Raw genomic sequence first — 15246 nt, 5'->3', positions numbered from 1 at the left:
AATTATTGAATTACGACAAGGACGAGAACGAGTATGAAAACGAACATGGAGATGAAGGTCCATCGAACCTTCCTCGGATCAATGAAAGGGTACACGCCATCATGAGAAGCATTGAAAACAAATTTTGGCGGTGTAAATTTTGCAAAAAACATACTATTTTTACTTGCAAAAAGTGCAATATTCATTTACATACTAAATGTTTTGATGATTATCATAAAAATTTGTAAGCTGACTTTTCTATCAATAAAACAACAAAAAAATATTTGTATTTGAAATAAAATGAAATAAATTGACTTCGTGTGCTAAATTTTTTTCATAAATGTTGTATTTTTTTTTTAATATGTTTGACGGTTTTTGGCCAGCGGTCGATTTTTCGACCAGTCCATATCTAAAACACCGATGGTCAGAATTTTTTTTTTTTTTTTAATTTTTCTTGATTATGGTCCTATAAGCACTGACTAAAAAGGAAATGGAAAAATTATGTCGAATTCTTGTAGCGGCCGAAGATGGGTTAAGGAAAGATACCATTGCGAATATGAAGTGAAATGTGTGACTGAATTCCACTGGTAATCCTTGGTATCATCCTTGGACTCGCTGATAAAATGGTGGTTCACCTTTTCATCACACAGTACAAAATCGTCTATGGTGGGTTTTATGCTTTTGGCAACGTTGCTAGTGCACCAGCATTGTGGTTATTTTTAGCTAACCAAATTTGCTGGTAATAAAATTTTCGGTAACGCTCAGACTAGACCTGTAATACATATTTTATTCGTTCAAGGCGTTCGCAGGCTAAACTATCCTTAACCAGTTAAATTGGCTATGAACAAAACGACACATAGCCAACGAAACCTATAGCACCACCACATTTTGACCAGATTGGACTAACCTTCCTTTCTTTTTTTAATTTCATTAAATGTTTATAAAAATGTACACAACACCGCCTGGAGAAAAAAAGATAAAAAACCAACCAACTACATCAAAGTAGCACTTCTCTATTCTTGGATTTAATGGGTTGTAAAACTGTGTACCCAAACTGTGTACAATTCTGTTATCATAAAAATCAATATCTATTGTAGAACGACCTATGTATATTTCTTAAAAAAAAAACATAAAAGTACTCAATGCTGGTACAAATGTTGTGGTTCCTTCGCGGGCGTCCTTTCTTTCACCTTCAGCGCTCGCATAATTTGCGCCGAAAAATTTATCCATTTGGTCATCCACTTCACTAGAAAAAATGGTATAGCTCTACACACGAATATTTCAAATTGCATTTCATCATACGAATAGTTTTCACCGTACCGACTCTGCCCATGATTCACTTACGCTAGAAAATACTCGTTCCACGAAGCGCTCGTCACCGGCAAACACAAAATACATTCAACCAAAATAGCTATGTCAGGCAAAGGTTTCAATCTTTCTGTCCATTGATTTGGAACTGAAGCACACTCTCCTCTCCACTTTTTGATTTTATTGCCGCACCAGTAAATCTGTACTCAAAAGCTTTCCAGCATCATCTCCTTGTCATTTCTGGCTCACCAAAATGCGTTAAGAAATGAACGTGAAAAAAAAGAATTTACTTATACGATGAAAAAGTATTTATGTAGTAAACAAAAAAGGAGTAACCGCGAAAAAGGATGATTGAGATGCATAATAATACTCATTAAGTTATCAAAATTTGAACAGTTTTAGCCTAATGGCGAAACATCAGAAGAATTATATTCTCAAAGCGAATTAAACCACTTACGAAAAATATTTAAAAACGCACTTAAAATTTTTCTTTTATTTATTTTTTTATTCTTCAGTCTAATCGCCTATAACATACAAAATATTAAATCCATCCACCTCTTACACCCAACACCTTTCCCTTCATAAGCTTCTTAGGCATGGTTGCGACGTCCGGTATGTTTCACTCGTTGAATTCCTCCCTTGCGGACAGCACGGAGTACTTGTGGCGTATCCTTGGCAGCGTATAGGAATAAAGGAATCTCCTCCACTCCAGCTTGCAATTGTGTTGTACGCACAACGCTTGGGCGTACCAATTCATCAGCAGCCAAACGACGCACTGCCTGCACATCCGCTGTCGCAACCTTGGTCTTATCGACGGATACATTGTTCAATAAACGGTCTACATCATCTTCCTTCACGTTCAATAGCTCGTCCTCTGGGTTGGGCTGTTCATTGATCACAGCAAGAGGTTTGTCTTCAGCCGCCGCTTCAGCATCACCTTCTTGAGCTTGGTTCAAAAGAGATTCTATACTCTCCAAATTAGCCAAACCATTCAGTTCGAGTTGTTGATGCAATTCACTGGGTATGGCAATGGCTTGAACATCACGATGTCCGGAGATGCCGTTTGGTGTTGGAATGAACTGTACATCGGATGGGATCTCGGAGGTTGGATAAACAGGAACCAATTCAGCTTCATTTTCGTCGCTCGACTTCAAGAGAATCAACGAGATGGGTACGATTTTTTTGAATTTCAACAATACTAATTTTTTAATAGCCAATGCGCCGGGGAAAACACGTGCCTGTTTTGGTGAGAGTGCGCGCTCTGCATTATGATGAGCTCGACGGGCGGCTACGCTGTCGTAAATAGGCGACACGTCATCCTCGTCGTCAACTTGCACGTTTCGGTTGCGGAGGCGTGGAGCATGGCGAGCTAGAAGGACATATAAAATGTATATTAATTTTTTATTTTAAATATATTCTGAAAATATTTTAATAAAAATGCTTAGTAAAAGTTGGGTGTATGTTGCATTAACCAATGTTCATAATGTAAGCTAAGTATCACTGGCGAGCTCTTGTGGATAAGTACCTTCGCATTTAATGGCATTTTATGAGGAAATTACCTCTTATGAAAGGTATTACAAATATGATGCATATATGATACGTTTATGCCATATCTAATTTTTATATCACTGGGCTTATTCCGAAGCTGTAATTTGTACTGAATCAGTGAGGGAAAAATTTACCAATAATTGGTGATGTATACCTACATAAAAATATATATGGGTTTTTAGCTCCATGAAGGAATGATATATTAGCTGGGAATTAATATATAAAAATAATATGATGGTGAAAAAAAGATCAACCCAACTCCAAATCAATTTCTAAGTAGCTCATTTCAAAAGAATAAAGAAACAGAAGAACTGAATAGAATCAGATCTAATTCGCTCTACGAAATGAGGGCAAGTGGTTTTGGGGCTACTTGAATATTATAAAGCTCAAGACAGACACAAGAAGCGAGATTTGGCATTTCGGTATTGCAAAAAAAAATGTTCACATCCATAATATCCAACATAATAATTGTGCGTCCTATGGTTGCTTAAGAAATATTAATTGGTGAAATCTAGCGCGTTGGCTTGCTGTTGTCCTTTGATTCATTTGAAGTTAGTTAAACTAATAAATCAAAGAAAACCTTCAAAAAAGAATCTGTCCCAAAGGCCCATACAAAAAAGAGCAGCCCACTGGGACACACGAGTTAGGCTGCACCATACGACGGAATTATATCCTAATCACTGTCGTTGTCCAATGCGTCCTAAGCTATAGTAAAGCAACAAGTTCTTGATATTAAGGCATCTATCTACGGCCGCCGTAGTCGAATGGGTTGGTGCGTGATTAGCATTCGCAATTCACAGTGATGTCGTTGGTTCGAATCTCGGCGAAAGCAAAATTCATAAAAACATTTTTCTAATAGCGTGCGCCCCTCGGCAGGCAATGGCAAACCTCCGAGTGTATTTCTGCCATGAAAAAGTTCCTCATAAAAATATCTGCCGTTCGGAGTCGGTTTGAAACTATAGGTCCCTCCATTTGAGGAGCAACATCAAGACGCACACCACAAATAGGAGGAGGAGCTCGGCCAAACACCTAACAGAAGTGTACGCGCCAATTATTTATTTTTTTATTATCTACTGATGGTAGGGCAAAAGGGCAAAATGACCTTTACTTTTTCGATTTTTTTTTTTTAATTCGAAAGGGGAAGGATTTGATTTCACTTGTGTTTTTAATCTTGTTAGCTATAATGGCTCGCTCTCTGGGGCATAACCATTAAGTAATGAGGCTTCTGCCATTGTTATAGACGAAGGACGTATGCGCCAAACGTCAACGATCACCAGCCTTTAAGTGTGGAGTATTTTCTTTTGTTTGCACTGCCTCTACTTTTATAAGCAAATGGAGTATTGTAGGGATAGGGGAGCAGTGTATAATGGAAGTGATAAAAGTCAATGAGTATGAAATCAAAATATAATGTTTCACAGCGTTAATATCGTTAATTGAAAGCACCTCCTCTTATTAAGTTTAATCAAAATCAATTAGGTGTGAGTAACGACGGTCGAGAAGAAGAACTTCGCCTTATAAAAGATAGACCTACTCCAATACTACTAAATCCAATATATGTATGTAACCTAAAACTCAATTATCATTACATTCGGTCTCATCTCAGTATCTCGTGTAATTGTTTCTAAATTTGTCTATTCGTAGTTTCTTTTACAAAAAATCTTATGGTTATGAACAGATTTCATCCTTATAAGACTATTATTATGACATTTCACTAAATCCAACCACCGCGCTGGGCTACCATTATAAATTCCAAGGCGATTTACGACTTACCTTGCGCCAGGCAGGCCAACACCAACACGAGGAATGTTGCACTTAATACGGATTTTGAGTTCATTTTTTTGTTTCTAGAATTATTTTAATTACTGTTGCGTAAATTTCAGCAAAACAAGACGAAGCTGCTCCTTACGTGTCTTCTGTAAAGCGCGACTACTAAATGCTATAAGGAACCAACACCCATAGACTTTTTATATGAACAAATTCGCAGAAGTAGAAAAACGAATTAAAAAAAATGTATATAAGTTAGTGATACGAACTAAGTTCTAAAAGCGATTAATAAAATTCACTAATTTAAATGAAAAACTTAACTTATAAAAAAAAGTAACACAGTTGAGAAGGAGAAGACATTTATTAAACCATCAGCTATTTCGAATTGTCTTTGTATCTACAGATCAGCTGCATAATTTGAAGAAAGTAGACGCCATACGAAACTAGGGAAATAAATAATAATTAGAGTTTAAGTAGATGTGGGACAATCGCATGCGGGAATGCAAAAAAAATGCTAATTTTCTAAAAGTAGCTGCGTTGATACGTTATACGGCAACAAGCAAAAGACAAGAACAATAATAATTACAACAAAATTTTTACAAAATAAACTCTACACACCGCTCACTGAAGTGTCTTTAGTAGCGATGAAACTAAGTTAGCCATTCCAGGTGTCTTGGCTAAAGTCGTTGAGGAGGTGGCTGAACTAGCCAATCGGTAAGCTGGTGGGCCACAATCCACGCATGTGACAAGTGCTAGCAGCGCAAAGGTGAAGATATTAGAAGAAGTTAATAGTTTCCGCTAAAGGTGGACCGTCCTACTTCGGCAAAAATGAGCAGCTATGTAAATATGTATAAAAGCATAATATGGGAAAAGTACCGAATACATAATTTGCATTTAGGTCAAAAGTTTATTCAAATATATAAATGCGATAAAATTAAGAAGAAAAGAAAATATGCAAAGCAAAATTACATGGATAAGAAATTAAGTGAGTGGCCCAATATAAAAAGAATTATCAAGGTATCACATACAGGTCTATTATGTGTTACAATTTTTACATATACATTCTTATATGCATATAATTAATTCTTTATGAACCACTCACAATTTTCTTGATTTTATCGCATTGATTAAGTATCAACGATGTGATCTATTTTACATCAGCAACAATTCTACAATGTCACATTTTTAATGTTAACAATTTGAATGAATGAAGAGATTTCACTGTATAGCGCATCAGCGTGTGAACCACATCTGAGAGCGTCGCCCTCTGGTGAAGTCAATTATTGGTCACTAAAATATGAAATAAGTTTTGGGTTTCTCACCTCGGCAGCTGTTGAATTAGCAACCGGCTCTACCGAATTTTGGTTTTTATTACAGGCCAAATACTACGAGAAAGTGACAATTTCATCACTACAGATTTGATCTCAGACAAATTTTTTGACAACCAAATTTGCAGTAAATTGTAGGTACGAATTCCAAAACGATGAAGAAGCATTAAAAATTATAGAAGATTTTTGCTCCGCAGCAAAATAACAACAGAGTAACTCAAAGGCAGAACACCGAGCCAGCATATACCGTATCGCTTTTAACTTTTAACACTTATGGTGTTAACTAGATTTCTGGTGTTGCCTGGTTTCTTTGCCAGCTTTCTAAGCTGGACCAACGTGTCCACTGGTGGTGTTGACTATTAATATACTATTTAGCTCGGTATACTCTCTGACTCAGTTTACGGGTGCTAGAAGGGAAATCATCACTAATAATGTAACCGATGTAATACTGTATCTGCCAGAGTTTGACAACCTGGATCATTCTACCTTCGATGCCAAGTTTAATTTTTTTTTTTTGGCGGTGAGGTTGGGCTAAAAATGCCTTCGCACCATATAGTAACCGTCGCTACTACGTGTGTTGTGATTCCACTAAAAATATCCCTCCTCTTCTCTTAGATTTTCCCTCCCCCCCGGGACTGCTTCCGCATTGCCTTGAGGTAGAGGGCCAAGACGGTGTCCTAAGAAGGACACTTACTTACTCACCCTGCGTCCAGAGTCACCTGTTTTGAGAAACCTATGCTCAATGCTATTTAGCATAAGTTTCCATTTCACGCTTTTTTCGGATAATATCCCCACGAAATTTGCGACGGCATTGCCAATTTTCTTCTTGTTTTCTCGATAATTTCTTCAGGTGTAAATAAACCAATAGCTCGTTGCAGATCTGTTCTCTCTATGTTCCACCTCTCGCATTTAAAGAAGCTGTGCTCCGTACCATCATACTCAGTATCTCCATATATGCAGTTTGGTAAGCTAACTTTTCCCATTCCGCACAAATACTTGCGAAAGGACCCATAACCGGACAAAAACTGTGTGAGGTAATAGTTAACCTCACCCTGCTCCCTTTCTACACACTTTTTTAGATCGGAATTGCCATCTGGTCATATCATAGCAGGGGAATTGGCTCCTAGCTTTTTCATAACGATTTTGTAGCCCAACGCCCAAGGGTTACTGGTTAGATCGTTTCTTAGCTCTTCCCATTTGTCTTTTTTGCTTTGGCTTATAGCTTTCCTCAATTCTTTTCTGCCGGTCCCAATCTTCTGGCTCTAGTATACTTTCTACGCTTATGGATGCACATATTTATAAGTTCTGCGATCTCGTGTATCCACTAGTATACAACATTTCTTTTTTTGTTGTTATCTATTTTAGGCATAGATGCATTGCAAGATATCGTAATGCATTGCATTGTTGTCTTGCTATACTATTCGTACAGACCATCGTTTTATTTTCGACAATGGTTGCAAGAAGCGTCACTGGGTTTAGCTTGTTTATGTGCCATTTGCGCGTACTTTTATTATGATTTTCGCGCACTCGCTGGTTTTCCATTTCAATACAAAATGTGATGTATTGATGGTCACTCCCATTGTAATCTTCCAGGACTCTCCAGTCTTTAGTAAAGGTGACTATGCTTTCCGATGCTAGGGTTATGTCGGGTGTGGTGCCTTCGCAACCTGGCTTTCGGTACGTAGTCGCTCCTGTGTTAAGCACCACTAAACCTAGTTTGGCTGCCATGTCCAGCACTCGTCTACTTCTTGAGTTCGTTGTCGCCGAGCCCCATTAGGTTCCTTTTGAGTTGAAGTTTCCCGCTATTATTAATCGTCCCTCTAAACTAAGGGCTTTGTCTTCAATACTTTCCAGTCTTCGGGTGAATTCATCTATATTGTCGTTCGGTGTATGTTAGCAGCTTATCATTGTGAAATGGCTGTTTTGAACATAGACGAAACTATCGCCTGATCCTTTCGCGGTTATTACGAAATTTGTACCCCTAGGCAGCCAGATGGCAGCAGTTCTCGACTCGTCTTCGATCAAAGCTTTCTCAGATTGAGCGTATTGTTCGCTTATCAATACTGCTTGAACTCCTTTTTCTAAGACCATCTGCTCCATTAGCAGGTCTGCATTTTTACTATTGTGCATGTTTGCTTGAAGTATAATCATATTTTGGCATGTTCTTTTGTCATCGGCATCAGTACATAGACAGCATTTGGGCTCTTTGGAGCGTAGCGGTAATCTGTATATCTTGGAAACTTCACATTCGTATCAAGAGGGTATCCAGCTTCTTAATGGCTTTCGGAGCTGGCCATCAGTCATTGTTGGGTTCTGATGGAATATCTTTCTTAAGAGAGACAGAGAGGTCGGCAAAATCTCCACTAAGGGCCTTTCCATACCTTTTCCGAAGGGTAAACGTTTCTTTTAAGGGGTTTATTATTCAGATTTCTGCTTAAACTAATTTGGTAGTACCACCGACTTTTTGCACTAGGTAAGCTAAAAATTAATATTCAAACTGTATTAGCTGAAAAGATGTTTCCTTTTAATCTCAAAAGGCTTCTCAATTTTTACAATTATATCCTGAAGTTAATATTTATATTCTCTACATGAGAAAGAAGAATATGATTGTTAAAGTACCAAAGCCTATATCTGCCTAGACCCTTGATTACAAAAAAAAAAAAAAACAAGAAAAACATTCAGTAATACAGTGCAGGTCTATTTTCAAAACTATTTTTATTTTAAAAATTTTTGTGGGTAAGCAGTTTTGAAGCCCATGGAAGTGCTTTGTTGCACAAGTGTCAGTTTCAAGTGATTGCAAAACACGGTTGTTTTTTGATAACTTTTAGTGTTTCTTTCCTTTTAAAAAAATATCTTGTTTGTAACACATGGACTGAATAGTCCCGGGCCTAACACATAGATGTCACTAGTTTTATTGCATTCACCGCTTTTTCAGTTGGTACAGACAGCTGTAAAAATTTCTCTTTTGTTATTTTCCAAACAATAGATCAAAAAGAATTTCATATTCTAATTTTATATTGCTTCTTTATGGGAAAATATGCCGTTCTAGCGAAGCAATGGCTTGAAGAGTGTTATAGGGACTCCGCTCCATTAGAAGAAATAATGATCGTAAAGGCATCGATGATGCACAACGCAGTGGCCGTCCAAATGAGGCGGTAACACCAGAAAACATCGAAATAATTCACTAAATAGTTTTGAGTTATTGAAAATTTAAGTTGCGTGAGGTAGCGTATGGATCTCAAGATAAAGTGTTGGGTTTATGTTGTGTAAGCATTTGACAATGAGAAATCTCTTTTTAAAGTACCTACGTAAAACAAGAACGTGCTGATGATTCAAAACAGTGGCAAAACTACATGAATTCAACTTCAAATTGTTCTCACATCCGACGTATTGGCCAGGTTTGACTACCATCGACTACTGTCTGTTCTCAGACCTAAAAGAAATGCTAAACCCGTGAACATATCTTCGAGACGAGTGTACCAACATAAAAAATAATAATAATCGAAAGTGAAATGTACGTAGCCCGCGAAATTTGAAAATTTTTCTTTTTTTTTAACACACCTCGTATGTATATATAATTCTTCTATTAAATGAATAAATGAATTTGAATTGCGGTGTGTTTATAATTTTGTAACGGGGTGTATAGAAGAAATCGGGGTATAAACTAATAGTCGGTATGGCCAGTAAAAAACAACCTTCAATAAACTAAAAATTGGTACAGAATTGCACAATTGCGAATTAACTTCTTCTTTAAAATTATTTCTTTTCATGAAATCCCTTCATATTTCACCTTCACCGGTCTATACACATATATTTTTTTTTAAATACAAAGCAACAAAAGATAGGTACCTACTCATACAGTAAAGATCTTTCCGAGTAAAAATGTATTTAAAAGAAAAAAAAATCGAAGATTTATTTCTTTTAATTTCCAGGTGAATTTGCAGTGCAAAAACGCTTCATGTTTGGGAGAGCTCCGAAGCTTCTCTATCGCGATCCCACCTCACAATGAAAGTAGCCCCTACTGCAGGAATTTCACTCTTTTGTACAGGTTCTGACCTTTAACATGCACCATTTCTTCTTGTGTCTTCGTTTCATGCACTTCCGCTATGCCTTTTTGGAGTCACTAAGTATGATGTATAGGCACAGATATTTACCCAAACCAAGATGCGTATCTAGACGATTTTGGTAGTTGATCTTTGAGCATTAGCTTTGCTTATTGTTGAATAACTTATAAATAATTTCACCTCTTCCCATAGCTAAAGCCCGGAATAAAAGCTAATGGTTGCCTTGGAGTCGACATTGCTTGTTTTTAACTGTTAGAAACTGACTATATCAGAGTCGCTAACGATATTTGGATTGTAAATGGGTATAATGTATAGAAAGACATATATGTAGATGAGATAACTAGGATAAGCGTGAAAAGTTGTGTCTCAAAGCAGAAGGCCCCGTCTGGCATGCCTCAAAGTAGGTAATATTCTCTTCTGTCCACTTTATTAGTAACAGTGGAACTTTTTTCAGCATGCACAATTAGCTTTTTTAAAGTGTCATGCGAAAGTTTTTAAAGATCCTTGCATAAGAAAATCACTGTTTAATTCTCGAGCCCGATTATATTATCTGGAATCCGTTTTATGTCTCACACTCTCACAGAATTGAGGCTTGCTTGTTTCGACCACCAAACTCTCGATCTTGCAATGCTTGTTACTTGCTGATAAATCAGAAATCCAAGGCAAGCAGATGAAACATTCATGTTTAATTGCGATGTTGTTAGAAGTTTAATTGAATGTCAGTCATTACTTGAGCACCTACGTTTCAGTGTACCAAACATTACGTCTTCATTAGCCCTTTCATGTTGTGGCAGTTAAATTTAATTGTTTAGTAGGTCTTAATTTTAAATTAAAGATGAGTTGCTATTATGCATACGAAAAACTTTTTGTTGTAGAATTAATAAGAAACAAAGATTTAGAAAATATATATTAATTAATAAGAAATATGTGTTACACGAGTACAAGCACACGTTATACATGGGTATTTTCTATTTCCTTTTTGTAAAAAGCTGTTTTTTTAATGGGGTGTGTAAAGAGCCTTGTTTGATGTTTACATTTGGTAAGTAATTATTTTATTCATAAGATTAGTAAAGAGTATTTGAATGTGGCATTTTAAAAATTATATTTATATAGGGTGGCCCATGTAAAATTTGCTTTTTGAATTGGCTATAAAAAAAACTAATCAATATTTTTTCAAACTTTTTTTTTATTTTGAAGATTGAACATTGTCATTTATGAATGAAAAATAATATCGTTCAAATGACTGCCACGACTGGCTTTACAGTAGGCCATTCGATCAAAGTTCGAGTGTAACTTTGGCAGTGTGACAAGTTGCACCGTCCTGTTGAAATCAAATGTCGTCCATGTCATCTTCTTAAATTTTTGGAAACAAAAACTCGTTGAGCGTGTCACGGTAACGCTCGCCATTTACTGTAGCCGCGGAAGAAGACTCACCACTTTGGAAATAGGTTTTCAATATTTCCCAATTTTGTTCAAGCGTATAGCGTCCCATTTCTTAAAAGTCGAACCTTTAAGTAAATTATGAACACATTTGACATGTCATTTGTGTTACCATTCTCAAAAAGATAGGTGGTTCAAAAAGCAAACGCTATATGGCCCACCCTGTAGTACAGTTCTTTCATATTTAGACTATACGAGTATAAATAACTGTTAGTTAAAAGTAAAAGAGTTGAAAATAAATGAAAGAGATGAAAAGATAAAAAAAATAGTATTGAAAGAAATATTTATGTTGATTAAAAATTTCTAGGCCTTGTGTATTTTTATTCATCGACAAAATATTTTCACTTTCCTATTTGGCATTCTTCTTCTCTCCATCGTTATTCTTCATGTGATCACTTTTCAATTAATTTAAATGTATGTAAAAACTGAAAAAAAAAATAATTAGAAAGTTGTACTAGGCTGTCAAATTAAGTTAATAACTAACACTGAATATAAAGCAAATTTGAGATTGCAAAACAGCAAACAAAAAGAAATTAGTTTCAGCGACATGCGGGATGGGTCAAAGAGGCAAAGCTGAGAAGCAACTATCTACTGCACCGTGCGACAGTAAAAGTTATCCATCAAAAGTTTCATATGAACGTGAAACTACAGATTTCATATAGTTAGGCTGCATACTCAGTTGTTCATTTTCTCATCAATTTAAATTTTTAAAGGGCTTTAAACTATCAATGGACTAAATTTTCAATAAACAGCTATAAATACTATAATAATACTCACTCTTTGATATTAATATCTATCTCAAACGAAAGAGGATGTGAGAATTGAGATTAAAGAAATAGTTGAACTTCCCTCCCATGCAATAAAGTATACGCAATTTGTACTATAAAAAATCTTTTCATCCTCTGACATACTACTGTGGGCAAAAAGTACGGTGAATTTATTTGTCAAACTTCGCGGGATTAAAATTTCGCTCTAGTTATTTTTTTCATGAGCTTGCAGCACTGTTAACAACATCTGGGCCAACTTTCATGGGAATGTCATTATCAGTAATATATTTACGCCTGTGTTTACCAAACGACCAAGAGTGCATTTTTCGATTTTTACAATGTCTGATTTGATTGAGCAGAGAAGTGCCATCAAATTTTGTTTGCGGAATGAAATTTCGGCTGCGGAAACGTTTAGCATGTTGCAGAAGGCATTTGGTGATTCGACCATGTCGCAGAAAAATGTTTATACTCGTAAGAGGTGCAAAGACTTCAAAGAGGGTCGAGAACGTATTGATGACTTGGAGCGCTCCGGACGAACATCGACGTCAACAGATGACCAACACGTCAATAAAGTGAAGGAGTTAGTGCTCAAAAATCGTCGGTTGACTGTTAAAGACCTTACTGATATGATCGGAATATCAGAAGGATCTGTGAAAACCATTTTGAAAGACCATTTGGGCCTACGAAAAGTCAAATCTCGTTTGGTACCGAAAACTCTCAATTTCTTGGAAAAAAGTCGTCGCGTTGATGTGTGTGAAACAATGCTTTCAGACTATCAGGACAAGCTCAAATGCATTACGGGAGATGAGACTTGGATTTATGCTTACGACCCTGAAACAACGAACCAATCAAGCGAATATCGTGCTAAAGGCGAGGCCAGACCGAAAAGAGCACGTCAAAGTCGTTCAAAAATACGAGTAAAGGTCATGATGACAGTTTTTTTCGATTTTCGTGGTGTGGTGCACTATGAATTCCTTCCACCTGGCCAAACTGTTAATAAGGAATATTATTTGAGCGTTATGCGTCGTTTATGTGAAGCAATTCGTCTAAAAAGACCAGAATTATGGGCCAACAACTCTTGGTTTTTGCATCACGATAATGCACCGTCTCACACTGCACTCGTTCTTCGTGACCATTTCGCCAAAAATTCCACGCATATCGTTCCGCAACCACCGTATCCGCCCGATTTGGCTCCTGTGACTTCTGGCTATTCCCAAAACTCAAGAGACCACTCCGGGGAACGCGTTTCGAGTCGATTGAAAAGATAAAATCTGAATCGAAGAAGGTGCTGATGGCTATACCGGAAATAGACTATTTGGTATGTTTCGGGGATTGGAAAAATCGTTGGCATAAGTGTATTTCATCGAGAGGGGATTATTTTGAAGGGGATGAAATTGATTTACAAGAATAAATAAAGATTTTTCATTTTACAACCAAATTCACCTTACTTTTTGCCCACAGTAGTACATATTAATATCATAGAATTTAAAGTCCTTGAAAAAATTTAACTAGTGGGAAAGTGAAAAACCTGATTATGCAACTTTACTCTATAAGATATAGAGTTCCACGTGCAGATAACATTTTTCATGGATAACAAAAAAAGTATATTTTTGTTGCACGGTGTTATAAGTGGCACACGAAAGCAGACAATGTTTGGAGAGTTGATAATTAAATAATAATTTCACAAGGAATATATTTTAACGCTCAAAAGAAGCCAAAGCATTATTAAAAATGTCTGGTATCGTCTTTCTGAGCTAAAACTTGTAATGATGGCCCGTAGTCAATGTTAAAAAAAGGTTTTAACGATCAAAATAGTGTTTTATAGTAGGGATTATTTTAACTCTGTCATAGTCAGCTTGTATTTTATCACATGCATTTAATCACAAAAACAGAGTTTTAAATTTAAAATTAGAACATTTTTTATGTTAAAATAAGATTCTAAATTGATATTTTGCTGTCAAAGTTGTGAAATAATATAGGTTTAAGCAATTGGCATGACCTCATGAAAATAAAATTCAATTGAAATAATATGACTCCTAATCAGAAAATATAAATATTGTAGTACCCACTAATAAAAGAAATCATACAGGGATGCATAGCTGTCACAGGGTGAACTAATTAAAGTAAAGAATTTTCCAACAACAGGTGTTATTAACGATACTAACAGGTATTATAACGATTTTTTATGGCCGGAATTGGATGGTATTGATTTGAACGTTTATTTTCAACAAGACGGCGCTACGTGCCACACAAGCAACGAAGCTATTGATCTTTTACGGGAAAAGTTTCCGGACTGTGTTACCTCTCGAAGAGGTGATCACAATTGGCCACCGAGATCTTGTGATTTAACGCCTTGTGATTTTTTTCTTTGGGGACACGTGAAAGAGAACGTCTACGTCAACAGCGCAGAGACCTCAAAGATGGAATTCGTGAGACCATCGAGGACATAGGGCAGCCACTTTGCAATTCGGTTATGGAAAATTTCATGAAAAGGATATTGTCCAGTAAACGTCGACGTGGTGGTCATTTGCCTGAAGTTATTTTCCACTATTAACGGCATACGTTCCTCTTTATAATAAAAGAAACATCCGATCATTTATATTAAAAAATAACAGTTTTCTTTGAATATCAAAATAACACCTCTTATTGGAAAACCCTTTATTTCTCATATTTCTTTATATTGCCAAGTAAATTTGTTGTGTTAGTTTGACATGTAAAGTTTGCCATCTGGTTTTGGGTGCTACATAATCCATTAATGCTATTTGGAGGTAAGGGAAAAAGACGCATAAGTTTATTACCTTTCTAAAAAGGTAGTAAAAAATTGACGAAGAGGCCAATGTAAGCCATAGAATAATTTTATATTATTTTATTTTATTTCTCGTGGATTTGCCACATATATAATATGTTGACAATGCTGAGTTCTTTATATACTATTCTTCATGGTATTTTCATTTAGTAATGTTTCCCAAATTTACCATTCTTTTTTTAGGTTTTTGATTTAGATTTGTTGGAGGTTTGCACTTCGACATTTTGGTCTTTTGTGCTCTC

The 15246-nt window shown here is 36.2% G+C and overlaps 1 protein-coding gene across 1 annotated transcript; it reads right to left on the bottom strand.

Moving 5' to 3' along the window:
- Positions 1-1877: 1877 nt before the first annotated feature.
- LOC129238275 (uncharacterized) lies at positions 1878-4669 on the bottom strand. The gene is made up of 2 exons (XM_054873314.1): positions 4606-4669; positions 1878-2656 (listed from the first exon to the last, which is right to left on the bottom strand). The coding sequence occupies exons 1-2, from the start codon at positions 4667-4669 to the stop codon at positions 1878-1880; spliced, it is 843 nt and encodes a 280-aa protein (XP_054729289.1).
- Between the last annotated feature and the right edge of the window lie 10577 nt (positions 4670-15246).

The sequence above is a fragment of the Anastrepha obliqua genome, chromosome 2 (assembly GCF_027943255.1).
Source record: "Anastrepha obliqua isolate idAnaObli1 chromosome 2, idAnaObli1_1.0, whole genome shotgun sequence".
NCBI classification, from domain to species: domain Eukaryota; kingdom Metazoa; phylum Arthropoda; class Insecta; order Diptera; family Tephritidae; genus Anastrepha; species Anastrepha obliqua.
The sequence above is the reverse complement of the archived record's forward strand: the minus strand, read 5'-3'. Positions and strand labels throughout refer to the sequence as shown.

Excerpts from the sequence above, each read along its gene's own strand:
- LOC129238275 (XM_054873314.1), bottom strand. The coding sequence starts at position 4,669 with ATGAACTCAAAATCCGTATTAAGTGCAACATTCCTCGTGTTGGTGTTG. Across the intron at positions 2,657-4,605 it reads GTTGGCCTGCCTGGCGCAAG|CTCGCCATGCTCCACGCCTC; the intron begins GTAAGTCGTAAA and ends ATGTCCTTCTAG.